Genomic DNA, 13,782 nt, shown 5'->3' with positions numbered 1-13,782 from the left:
AGAAATATCTTATTGTGCTAGAAAGTAAGAAAGTGCTCAAAAAAATGATTGGGACATACCATGCCAAAAGGACATAGGAGCCAAATGAAAGAACTCTTGCTGGCCAAATCTGAGGCAATTTGAATAACAAAATAAAAAACAACAGTAAAGGATTATAACCTATTGAATAAAATAGGGACCACGAGTCCTTCCTGATAATAGATATACAAATACAGTACAATGCGGACTGATAATTGTAGAGTCAGAAAATCACCATTCCACAACCATCACAGCACAGGTTAGATCATGCAAGAATCATCAATGGATGATAATTCTAGGAAGGAGAAAGTCTGAGGAGTAGGATATTAATTGCATGGTCTCAATGTAAGAATCATCAATGGATGATAATTCTAGGAGGGAGAAAGTCTGAGGAGGAGGATATTAATTGCATGGTCTCGATGTAAGAATCATCAATGGATGATAATTCTAGGAAGGAGAAAGTCTGAGGAGGAGGATATTAATTGCATGGTCTCAAAGAGTCTTCCCAGAAACCGTTTATTAGTTGAAAGAAGAGAAACAGTAACTAAACAATGGGAAAACCAAATAACATCTTGATTTGGTGATCAAAACTAAAATCATCAATGATGGGCTATCAGACATTGTATGTCTCTGAATGTAATATCCTGAAAAGGACACAACATCAATAATGTATTATTTTGAAAGGTGACATATAATCTTGTTCTAATCATGAAGAAACACTAGACAGTGTCAAATTGAGGAATATTCTACAAAATAACTTCCTTAAATTCTTCAAAAACATCAATGTCATGAAAGTCAAAAAATGCCAAAGAACTGTTCCAGATTAAAGACTAAGACATTACAATTAAATGTAATACAATATCCTGGATTGAATTCTAGACTGGACAGAAAAATAAGTGTTATAAAAAACAATATCTGGATAATTTATGAAACTTGAAAATAGACTATAGATTAGAAAATAGAATTCAAAGTTAAATTTCCTCAATCTGGTACTGCACTGTTTTTATGTAAGAGGATATCATTGTTCTTAAGAAATAAGTATTAAGCAGTAAAAAACATGATATATACAAACTGATCTCTTGAATGGTTTAAATAATTGTGTATATATGTGGTTTTAGACACACACATAAAGTAGGGGGAGGAGGGAGGGAAGAAGGAAAAGGAACTAATAAAGCAAATGTAAAATATTAAGAATTGGTGAATTCAGCTAAGAGTATATGGGAACTCTGTACAATTCATACAACTTATCTGTAATTTTGAAGTTATTTCAAAATAAAAAGTTTTAAAGAGAGAGAGAGAAGAGACACACACACATATGTACTGAAATTTCTGAAAGGATATACCCAAACTTAAAGATGTCAATCAATGAGGAGGGGAAGGAGATGAGGGAAGGAGCCTCTCTACAAAGATCGTTTAAATGACAGGCTGAATTCCACCCAGTGGTTCTCTTTAATATAAAGCCCCTAAGTCAGGGGTTCCTAACCTGGGATCCATGGACCCAAGGGGTCTAAGGACAGAATTCACTGATCTATGAAGACGATAGGGAAAAAGTTACATTTTAATTTCATTAACCTTTAACTGATAACTTATGAATGCAGGCAGCAACAACAGTAGTCTTAGTAGTACCTGGGACTTTATTACCAATAGAATTCACATTTATTTTCATTTCACATTAGTTGCTGAGATTCTTAAAATAACACATATACTGTTCAGTATTTTCAAAATACAGTAATACTTGCTGCTAGATTTTATTTAATCTGAAACGTGATAAAAAGGTTATATCACAAATTTGCTTTTTAAGTATTTTGATAACTATTTCAAAATAACTAGTTTCTTTGTAATCCTCTATATTTTACTTTATTCATCTATAAATGGTATTCTGAAAAGGTGACCATGGGCTTCAGACTACTCATGGTTTTCAGGGCATAAAAAAGTTAAGAGTCTCTGCTCTAAGCTATAGATCCCTCATTTGCTTACAAGTATGTCATAATGAGGAAAATTAAAACAGTTCACAGCTTCTTGCTCTGCCATAGAGCAAATTATAAAAAGATAAACATCACTGATAATGAACATTCAATCTAACCTCATTATTTAATTTCTGGATAGAGTAATTTCCCATCAGGGCTAGAGCAAAAATTACTCAAAACATTAACTGCCACTTCAAACAAAGCATCCAAGAACAAATATAGCACCACACACCCACACATGAAAAAAAAACAGGCACACCGCAACTATAAAAATGAATCAAGACTGCGAAATGTCTTCTAGAGAAATTCGGTGCTTACATATCTTAAAGAAATTGGTTAAAAATAAGGCACTATTTACCATCTCTCTTTTGGAAAGTTTTTTAAAATTTCTTTAATGATTGGCTGGTAGCAGGCATCCCTTTCTGCTTTCCCAGTTTCACTCCAGTCTCTCACAAACTGTTTCAATGTGGATTTTAACTTATCCATGTCAAATGTAGACGCTGGCATAATCTTTCCATTCCCCTGTTTAAAAAACAGAAATCAATTAGCTTCTAGAAAGTAATCAACCTTGAATATGGTTAAATAGACATGCTCCTAAGGGCCTATACACACAGTTTAGTGGATAAATCTCTAGCCTCTCAACTCAACCGGGGTTCAAGTGCAGCTTGAGATCCTAAATGAAAAGACTTTGGTGGTCTCACTTGCACCCTCAATAGCTCGTGGTCCTTTAACCATGAACCACCATATAATAAAGCAGTCTTTACTCAGGAGAGGACCAGGACTGAGCTCTGTAGAGACCGAACATTCTAAGAGAGGGAAGAAAGTCCCTCCAGGTCAGAGATGAGGCAGCATGGAAAAGCTCACACTGGAGTGGCCCAACTATATCTGTCCTGTGGATACAAAAAGAGGACTTCAGTTTCTATTACTGCCAGTCCCTTGAGATTAATAAGTGAATGTAATTTCTTAAAGTAAAAGATGAATATAAATAGATATAACATACTGAAAATAATAAGGTTAGTCAGGTAAATTAATTTTACATAGCTAGTAAAGTTCTTTACAGAATTGTAAGTCACTAACTCTCTATGCCAGAACAGCAGGAATACTGTATGAAAAGTGTATCAAAATGCCAACAATTACCTTAGTATTTTTAGCGGGGAAAAAAAAATCAGCGAACAAATTCAGTATCTGGAATACTGTCCTATTAAGCCTAATCAAATGACTGAACATATAAGAGAAAGCATTCCCTGAGTAGAGCAAATCACCCATGCAAAATTATAAAAATGAAATCCAGAAAGACCTCAAAACAAGAGGTTAAACCCTGAAATAAAAACAAATATAACAAACTTTCACATACATCTTCTCCATATTCTTTATTTTCAAACATATGTATGCAATCATTCACAATGGTCAGTAGTATTTCTTGATTGTGATCAATGCATTTCCGGATCTTGTCCAAGTGAAGAAGAAACTGAGGAAGTAGTTTCTGCTGATTAGCTGGAAGTGATCGAAATTGTCTCTCTGTCCGGTTCACTCGCTCATGCATACTGGTGCTAAAACATAAAAGGTGTTTTTTAAATTGGCAAAAGAATTCTCACCAGAGACCAATCTTATTTTAAGATTGTCTTTCTGTACAATTTTATAATGGATACTGTCTTGTCATTTACAATCTTTTGGTTTCTTAAAGGATATCAACTTACAAAGTTTTTTATGTTTTCACCTTATTACAAATTCTCTAAGCAACAAACCAAAAGACAAATAGTTCATAACTAGTAAAACATCTGCACCAATTAGAAGAGGGAAAAAAGGAAACATAAAGAGGATTAATGTACAATAAGTTTATTTTTATGATTTCAATTTCCAAACAACATTTTCAGCAAAACCACCTCCATCAAGTAGCAGAATGCTGCTCTGAAATTACTTTAGAATATACACAAAAGGTGTCTTGAAATTAACTAAGAGCCAACCAAGACGAATTTTTAAAATACCATTAAAGAGCGTATGCACTACAAAAGTAGTAAACAAATGAAAAATTGAAATTCTCTCGTGTTTTACAAGGCAACATTCACAATCTGCATTCAAAAGTTTCTAGATAACTCTAAAGGTCACTTTGGGGACTACCCATTTATAAGATCTGAAAATAACATCATTTTTAACAGTTAAATATTATACTCAATGAAATGCCATTTTACATCAACAAGATGGGTAAAATTTCAAAACCTGTCCAAATGAAATACTGGTAAAAACGTGGGATAATTAGAATATTTATATACTGATTGATGGTGGCTGCATAAATCAGTAAATTGGCATTTTGGTAAATAATTTAGCATTACCTAGTAAAGCGTAATATGCACAACACCTATGACCCAGCAATTATTCTCCTGGACACATACTCATCAAATTCTTGCAAACTGGTACCATGAAGCATGAAAAATCTTCGCTGCAGCACGATCAGAAATAAACAAAAAATCTGAAAACGATCCAAAGGCCCATCGGCAGTAGACTGAGCGATGAAGTACAGCACAGTCATACAAAAATGCAGTTAAATCAATAAACTACAGCTACACACAACAATATGGACAAAACCCAGGAACATAAATATTTGTTGAAAAAGCAAGTTACAGAAAAGTACATAATGTATGATTCCATTTTATGTAAAAATAAACAATATATTGTAGGGACTGAACATACGTAGAAAAACTACAAGAAAAGCAAGGAAATGAAAATTCAAGAAAGTGATGTTCTTTGAGGGGAAAGGGATAGGATAATGTTCTTTTATTAAACTAGGTGGTAGGTTCATGGGCATTCATTGCATCATTCTTTACACTTTACATATACAAACAAACAAACAAATAAATGCATATGTTTCTTCTAAATGATATTTGGCATTTAATATTAAATGAAAATGATGAATAACTGTTTTTCATTTGGTTGTCTGAATCTCTAATCATCCAAATAATTCTCTTATTTTTACCTTCTTATGACAAACCACTAATTTCTGAACAGTAATATTTAAGGAAGTTCTGAAGAAGCTCTTGACAAAACTTAAGCAAAAACCTGATCATGTTTCAGAAGCCTGTGTGTGATGCTACTCTGGGGACCTTAAGGGTAATGTGAAAAGATCAAGTTGGCAGTGGCTGCATTGATGTCTGCTTCCCCGGCAAACCCCGAGACGCTGTAACAGTGAGCTCTGGAGTCAAACAGATTTAGACAGACATCCAAGTTATGCTACTTATTTGCCCCGTGACCCTTAACAAATTACTTCCTTTCTCTGTGCCCCAACTACCTTATACAAAAACAAGGCAATACATAACAAGGATGATGCTGATTACAGAAGCGATCACTGGTTGAGATTTAATAAATGCCAGGCACTAAACCAACTCACTTAACATGGATTATTCTGAAAAATCTCCACAAAACCCCATGAGGTGGGTACCACTGCACTCCTCTGCCTACCCAATGGGGTTTCATTGAAAATGTAACAAAATAATGCACACAAAACACTGAGCCCAGTGCCTGAAAACATAGCAAGCACTCAAATATAGGAGGTATATCTAATTTATATAACTAGTACATTCACAGTGAAAATACGAAAAATGGAGAAAAGTAAAAGCACTCAGGGAAAAAAAAGCTACTAATAATCTCTTTTCCAGAAGCAAACACCTCTAACTTTGGAATATTTCTCTGTTTTGCTGTTGTTTAAGACAAAGTCAACCAGCAACTTTCTAGCCAAAACGTGGCACACATAATAGCAGATCACTTGGAAGTGGTTAGGGATGGAGTATCTCAGCCCCCACCCAAGACCTACTGAAACGTAAAATCTGCCTTTTACCAAGATCTCCAAATGATTTACATGCACATTAAAGGTTTAGAAGCACTTATAACTCTTCATCCTTATTAGAAGAATTTTCCCAGGTCAGAAAAAAGTTCTCAAATGACTATAACGACTGTTCATCATCCATCTTATGCAACCAAAATTTACTTAGCTATTTCCCAAACCAGATTGGGCATCTAGATACTTTCATTTATCTCTATAATGAACTTTTTGTGTTCAAAATCTGTCTATATTTTAGTGAGAAAAAATTACCAGAAACTCCCAAAAGAAGAATTACCAGGTCAGAAAGGATAAGTATTTTTAAGGCTCTTGATACAAACTGATTCCCAGAAAGAGTGCATCAATTTACATTCCTGGCAGCAGAGTATGACACTAAAGGAACTATTTAAAGTGGCCATAATGTGTTAGGCAAACAGCAGAGATGCAACAGTTTTCCACTCACTGTCAAAAGGTTACACACTCTTATAGTACTTCACTTCTCATATTCCTGGGCACTGGATACCCCACAACCTCCCTCTCACCACACCTCAAAACTCAACATATCCAACTGAACTTATCACGTCACACCAACAAAAACGGCACTTCTTCCTATATGGCTGATATTGATGAATGATACACTACACATTCATTCAAGTCAGAAACTAACGAGTCATCCTAACATGGCTCTTCTCATGGCCCACACAATCAATAAGCCCAAGATCCTTTTGATCCTACTTCATAAAACTAGCTGCAAATTATCGCTCCTCTTTACCCCAGGCCCTTGTTATGTCTCCCAAAGATTACAGAGAGGCCTGCTACCTAGGAATGCTGTCCCCAACGTAACTCTCCTCACCACCCCAATAAGATGAATTCTCCTACAATAAAAGTCTCATCTTTGTCACTACCTAATCTCCACATTTCAGCATATGTGAAAAGCAATCATTAAATGTTCAGTTACGCTCCCTAGGTGCCACTTTTGGTTCCCGACGGAGACTACCTATTTCTATGATTGCAGGGGAGCTGAGGTAAGTTATGGATTGATCAGAAGAGCCTCGAGTCCCCACATACTTGCTGTCAATTCCTGACACACGTTTGGTAACTACAAAAAGCTGGATGAGATGCAGCATATCGCTTAACCCTTGGTGACTTAATGGTGTGCAAAGCTGTCCACAACATACATCCAGGGACTCCTGCGATATAAGTGAGCCTTACCAAAGTTGAGAGATGAGTCCAAACCTTACTATACTATTAAAATTGGGGTTAATTTCATTATCCTGGAAATACTTACACTATCAATGTGCTTTAAGATGGGGGTGACCAAACTATGGCCCACCAGCTACTTAGTCCGTTTGTAAAAAGTTTTACTGGAATTAGCCATGCCCATTTGTTCACACACTGCGTATGGTTGCTTCCACACAAGGGCAGAGTTGAATAGTTGCATAACAGACCATCTAGCCCTTAGAGTTTAAAAAATTCATTGCCTGGCCCTTTAAAGAAAGTTTGCCAATCCTGCTTTAAAGGAATGTTTTACAACCTTCAGACTCTCCCTGGTTCAGAATTCGGTCAGCATCAAGATGCCACAATCCTCCAGCGGCTAAGGGGAGAAAGTGAAGTCAGCAGCCATATTTCCTCAAGGGTTGGCAGTGACTCCAACTCTGACTTAGTCACCTTTCGTCAGGGTGGGTGGTCCAATGCTGGGTCTGAGCCATGCACCAAGGTCATAGACCCACTCCTCTGCACCTGCTGGACTACTCTAGAATTCCAAACAGAATCTATCTTTTCAGAAGCAAAGTCTGTCTCAATCCATTTAAAATATTTATTAAATACTCAAGGTTAAAATTGTCTTACTAGTATCACTGCTTATTAATACTAGTAATTTACTTACTAATAAGGATAAAATTTTAGTGAACAATTTTGAATTTCAGGCCAGACTCTACCATAATTTGGTTGTGTAACCCTGAGCAAGTTGCTGACCTCTTTATATGCCCATCCCCTCACCTATGACAACAGACTCTACATCTCAATTTTAAAAATTTCATCTAGGGCCCAGCCCTGTGGCCTAGTGGCTAAAGTTACTCATGCCCTGCTTCGGCAGCCTGGGTTCATGGGTTTGGATCCCAGGCACAGACCTACTCCACTCACCAGCCATGCTATGAAGATGTCCCACATACAGAAAAATAGAGGAGGACTGGCAGAGATGTTAGCTTAGAACTAATCTTCCTCAGCAAAAAAAAAAAAAACCTCATCTAACCACTATTTCTAAACGTAGGACATTTCTGACAAGGCCTTTGACTTTTCAACTGTATTATTTTCATGTGACTAGGTATCATTCAACGAGAGGGGTATTTTAAGGCTAACAACGTTTTTTCTACTCAGTACAATGCTATAATCATTTATACTTAGTCAGAATATGTCATCTAAGCAAAATCTGTGGGAAGCACAAAATTAGAAGCCACTGGAAAGAGAAAATATTAATCAAAAGATATTTCTTGCCCTGTGACCTTTAATCTTACTTTCCTATATACTGACTAAAAGACATTTAGCAGTAAAACCAAACTCTGCAAAGTTTGGAAGTACTTGCTAAAAGTCTACAATAGGACTGTCCATCAGAACTTACTGCAAGATGGAAAGGCTGACATGTGCACTGTCCAACAGAGCAGACACTAACCACGTGTGGCTACTGAGCACTTGAAATGCGGCTAGTGAAACCGAGGAAACGAATTTTAAATTTTATTAAATTTTAATTAATTTAAGCTTAAATTCAGCCGGATGTGATTAGTGGCTACACTATTAGTGCAGGTCTAGATCATAAAACGTTGGAATGTAATAATCCAGTGTGTTTTCTGCTACACAATGCTTTCCATACCCTCAGTCCTTTAAGCGATATTTTTAAAAGCATATTTTTAATTGTATACTATCTTCAGTCTAGGGATTTGAAGTGTTTCATCAAGAGAGTACATGAAAATAAAGAGTTGTTTTTAAAGAAAATGAAATTTCCCTCAACCCCGTATTAACTGGTAAAGAGGGATAAGAATATTGGAAATTGTATCACACCCACTAGAACATGCACACAAGCACCTTTTTCTATATTGCCACACTTGGGTCCTAGTTCCAGGTCAAAGACCCCCGGCCCTCCTCTCACCCCAAAAGGCCCATCTGATACCTAATAATAAATATCAATTCTAAATTAGTCCTCATACATTATAACTGGGTACAAACATTTTAATTAATTGTGTCCATTATACTCCCAAGACATTTCCCCATATTTTTTTCCTATATTTTTCAACAGTAAAATGTACCAGACTTTTTCTGCACCTACCACTCTTAGCCATCTAATGTCCCTCCCAGCAAGTTCTTCCCAGCACAATACTTGCATCAAATTCAATTCTCTGGTTGTCTGCCCTCCCCCCTCTGTTGATACTAAATAAAATCCCCATATTAGTAATTCCCTTTTGGGCTCCATAAGTAACGCAGCCCACGGTTCCCATTCCTGGTTTAATTAGTAAATTATTTCATCAAGATTCTGAACTTCAAAAATTCAAGTCACCGATGTAATCAGATTCTAAATAACTTTAAGCTTTCACTAAGCAAGTTTCTAAATTCAGAATAGTAACAAACTAGTTTACCCATTAGTCACAAATAGACTATTTAGGAAGGACAAATGTATTCCTCTGCTACTACTCGTCTTATTTGTTAAAAACAGAGCTTCTACAACATATGCCAAGCACTGGTGATGAAAAAATAAGTAAGGCTCAGTCCCCTGCTTTTGAGGAGGTCACAGTCAAGCAACATAAAAAAGTTTGCATAAAGCACAGCAGGCGCCCATCTAAGGGAACAGTTTTAACTTGCGCAGGAGATCACGTCTGTCTGATTTTCAGCTGCAGCCTCAGAACATAGCCGTCAGCGGACTCATCTCTTATATGAATTAAAGTGCCACCTTTATCTGAAACTCTAGTTGATTTCAGTCCCTTTCAGATTTTGGGATTATAATTTTGTGACTAAGCTATTTTACCACCTATCTAAAAAGAAGAAAAGTGAAAGTCAAGAAGTTCAAAAGTCCTACCATGCCCCAGCCCATAGTGAGAATTTGATACACATTTGCAAAATAGAAGACCATAAAAGCAACTCCTACTGCGCCTACTCTCATTTCCCTCCTTCATAATTAGCATATTTTAGTACATCCGGCCCACCTCCGACCTTAATTTCATCCACCAGTTAATGACCTGGAGCAGCAGCATTCGCTCGCTCACCACAAACGTGCCTGTACGTTCACAGAGCCAAGGAGGGTGGGGTGGAAATCTTATGCTGCTCTCACAAGAACTGGTAACAGTTTGGGGAAAAACGTCCTACAGCATCCCACGTGTAGATGAACTTGGGCTCTCCACGTGTTCAATTTGGAGGACATCGACAACACATACAAATCATGCGCTGCCCTGCACGATTTTACCACTATCATCTTCTATCTGAAACTGTTGCAGCACTTTTCCGGTAACCCCCATCAGCCTCAAAGCCAAACCTTTAACGAGGGAAGGAAGGCAAGAGAGCTAATCTGATCCTGAGGTCAGAAGGCAGGACGCTGGGCAGCAGTCGGCGCAGCAGACACGCGGGTGTGCAGGGCCGGGACGGGCTAAGGTGGTGCGAGGTGACTCGGGGGCCCGGAGGTCAGCTCGGGCGGCCGTTCCGGGCGCCGGAGGCGTGGCCACCGTCCCGGCGGGTGTGCCGCAACCAGCGGGGGCCCCGACGGGCGACACCCGGGTCCTTACCCGTAGTAGCGGAAGGCATTAATGATCTTCCAGAAGTGCTCGCGCTCGAGCCTCTCCTCCTCCTCCTCCTCGGTGCTGCGCGCCGCCGCCGCCGCCGTCGTCGCCGCAACCGCCGCGGCCGAGCCCAAGCGCCCGGCGGAGTACTGCACTTCCACCTCCTCGCTCCCGCCGCCGCAACTGCGGCCGCCGCCGCCTCCGCAGCCCTCGGGCAGCCGAGAGGCGGGCTGCGGAGGACGCCGCCGTCGCTGCATCGCCGCCGCGGCCCTCGGCCTGGCTCGCTTGCGTCTCGCCGCGACCGAAAGCGTGGCGGCGGCTGCTCGGCCTTCCTCTAGACGGCGCCCGCCGCAGACATGCCCCCAGCTCGCAGCGCGCTCCGCCCCCGCCGCCCTCAGGCCTCCATCCGCGCCGGGCTCCGCCAGGTCTTCAGAGCGCCCGAACCGAGCGCGCATGCGCATGCGCGGGTGCGACGGAGGACCGCGGCCGCCCGCGCTCATTTGCTGCCGGGCTTCGGCGACGGCGCGCTGACGTCACGACAATGCGTCCGGTGGGCGGGGCTAACGGCCAGGTGGGAGGAACGAAGGAGGAGATCCCTAGTGGGGTGGGGCGGGCACCTGCCAGCGGTCGTGTGTGTGGGGTTCGACGTCTGCGGAGGCTGGATTGCGGGACCGGAAGTTGAACTAAGGCTAAAGTACTAGCAAAACAGGGAAAAGCAGAAAAAAAGTTCAGCTTTGATGAATTTATTCGGAATTCTTATTTCAGAAAGTCTACAAGAAAGGCCTTGCGTTCATCTTGAGTTTTGTTTCCTAAATGAGTTTTTATTTTTAATTACATAAGGGGAGAGGGACACCATCATCTTTCCAGTGTTTAGGGACCTTCGAGAGTCCTAATCCTGCCCTGATGGTAGCAGATGAAGAAAATGCAGGAACCTAACTCTATCTAGGACCCATGCTGGGGAAGACCCTCCGAGTGCACAGGAGTCTTAATGCCTCAGCGTTGGCGCAGGGACAGCCACTAGCATCTAACGGTGGCCCTTAGCAATACCAGACTTAACCTCTTCCTCTTCGTCTCCTGCATTCACCTTTTGCCTCATTTCTCTCTGGGGTCGGGACTAAAACGGCTACCAATTCTTAGGAAGTTACTCATTCCGTTCAATTTAAATCAACCAGCCAGCAAATCAGTCTTACAAAGTAACGTTGAAAGGGAAAGATTGTTTTATTCAGAAGACTTAAACATGTCCATGGACCACAATTTCGGCTGAAAAGATATAATCATATTGCAAATAAAGTAGCTTCATATTTCCACGATTTAAATTAATAAGTGAAATAAAGGCAATGCTAAAAGTATACTGTGGTTATTCCATGTTAATGTTATATTTTTATAGAAAATTTTTATAAAATTTCAGTCTTTTTTGAATAATAATGCAGTAATACATGGTTCAAAATTCAAAAGGAAAGTGCGAAAGGTTACAAACGTGGAGTTTCTTTATCCCTGTCCCTAGCCACCCATATCTCCTCCCCAGACACAATATTACCAATTCTTTGCATATTCTTCCAGATTTTTCTATCCAGGGCCTATTTTTCTTAGAGACTGGTGTCTGGAAGTTCTGCATAAATTTTCATATTATTAACTGTTACCACTACTGTTTTCATATACAGAAACATAAATTATACACGTTGTAATTTGTGACATGTATTGATATATGTCTGAATGACCTAATTGATAAAGGCCAGAATGCCACGGATAAGGATAATCAGTTACACACTTTTCAACATCCTGGGAAGTATAATAAACATTTTCAAATTAATTTCCTATGTAGAGACTTGCTTGGTTCTGTTTGATAATGTGGTGAGAATCTTAGGGTCTGTGTCATTAAGGTGTTCAACTTTAAACTTAATTGCAATTTTGCAGATGAGCAAACTGGGGAAGCAGACATTAACTAATCATCATGGGGCCACATAGTAAGTTACTGGCACTGTGCCCACCTACATAGCTCATGTATCTTTATTTTATTAGTATTTCATTATGGCACTGACTGTACCTTTAAAATATTATGCCAACATTTGTTTCACATTTTACATTTTTCAAATTGTTTTTCCTTATTGTATCACCTTCTTTGCCCCTTATTTCAACTCTGTGGGGGAGGTGTTATTATTGTCTTCCTTTAACAAAGGAAGAAACGGACTCAAAGAAATTAATTTTGTGGCCCAGGGACAAATAAATAGCAGAGCTGAAGTTCATTTATTCATTCATTCTTCTCAACAAATGCGTTAACGGCCTTCTGTGTTTCTTGCCCTGAGCTAAAGGCAGCTAGAAGCTAGTAGAAGCATGGGCTTCTCATTCTCGCTTTGACAGTTAGTAACAGTGACCTGTTTGAAAAGTTACTTGAGGCCTTGATTGTATTATTTCTAAAATGGATATAATATTACCCTTCTTACAGGATCACTGGGAGGAATAAAATGAGATAAAGATTGAGAAATGCCTGATATATTGGCTCAATAAATGTTTTCTCTCCTCCTTTCAGACGTCTTTAGAATAAATTTTTGGCCTTGTTTTAAAGCACTTTTAAGGCTTCTTTGACCTAACTTCTTTGCAATGAGTTTCTCCTATAGAAATCTTCCCAACCATGGAGCCATTGGGCTGAAAGTTTTGAAATGTTTTCATCAAAAGGAAGTCAATTAACCTCCAAGAATTAATGACCAAAAACACCATAATTCTTTTAGTTATTCTAAAGAACTGTGAGTTAAGCAGCGAAAGCTCACACATTCATACGTTCATCACTGCTGAAGGGAATGTGAAATGATAACAGCCACTGTGGAAAAGAGTATAGTAGTTTCCTACGAAACTGAACATGTGCATACCCTACAACCCAGCAATTTCGCTCTTGGACAATTATCCCAGAGAAATGAAAACACATGTTCACACAAAACCTGTATAAGAAAGTTCATTCAGCTTTATTTGTAAAAGCCAAAAATTGGAAAGACCCAAATGTCCTTTAGCAGATGAATAGTTAAACGGTGGCCATCCATACCATGTAATACTACTTAGCAATAAAAAATGAATGAACTATTGAGACACTCCATAATTTAGATGAATATCAAGGGAATTATGCTGAGTGGAGGGTGAGGGGGAGAACCAATCTCAAAGGATTACATAATGTATGATTGCATTTATATATTTTGTCTTGAAATGACAAAATTATAGAGATGGAGAATAGATTAGTGGT

At 39.1% G+C, this 13,782-nt stretch overlaps 1 protein-coding gene across 2 annotated transcripts in view; it reads right to left on the bottom strand.

The window, feature by feature from the left end:
* Window positions 1–11,889, bottom strand: part of CARNMT1 (carnosine N-methyltransferase 1) — a 43,927-nt gene extending 32,038 nt beyond the window's left edge. Inside the window, exons 1-3 of one of the 2 annotated variants that reach the window (XM_070590695.1) lie at window positions 10,560–11,889; window positions 3,340–3,535; window positions 2,344–2,507 (exon numbers count right to left, since the gene is read on the bottom strand). In XM_070590695.1, the coding sequence (XP_070446796.1) occupies window positions 2,344–2,507; window positions 3,340–3,535; window positions 10,560–11,053 (854 nt within the window). In that variant the 5' untranslated portion in view covers window positions 11,054–11,889. Of the gene's footprint in view, window positions 1–2,343; window positions 2,508–3,339; window positions 3,536–10,312; window positions 10,441–10,559 lie in introns of those variants that run through there. The other variant, XM_070590696.1, reaches the window with a different exon arrangement.
* Between the last annotated feature and the right edge of the window lie 1,893 nt (window positions 11,890–13,782).

This window comes from Equus przewalskii, chromosome 22, assembly GCF_037783145.1.
Source record: "Equus przewalskii isolate Varuska chromosome 22, EquPr2, whole genome shotgun sequence".
Classification (NCBI taxonomy): domain Eukaryota; kingdom Metazoa; phylum Chordata; class Mammalia; order Perissodactyla; family Equidae; genus Equus; species Equus przewalskii.
Note: the sequence above shows the minus strand (reverse complement) of the source record. Positions and strands in the feature narration are given on the sequence as shown.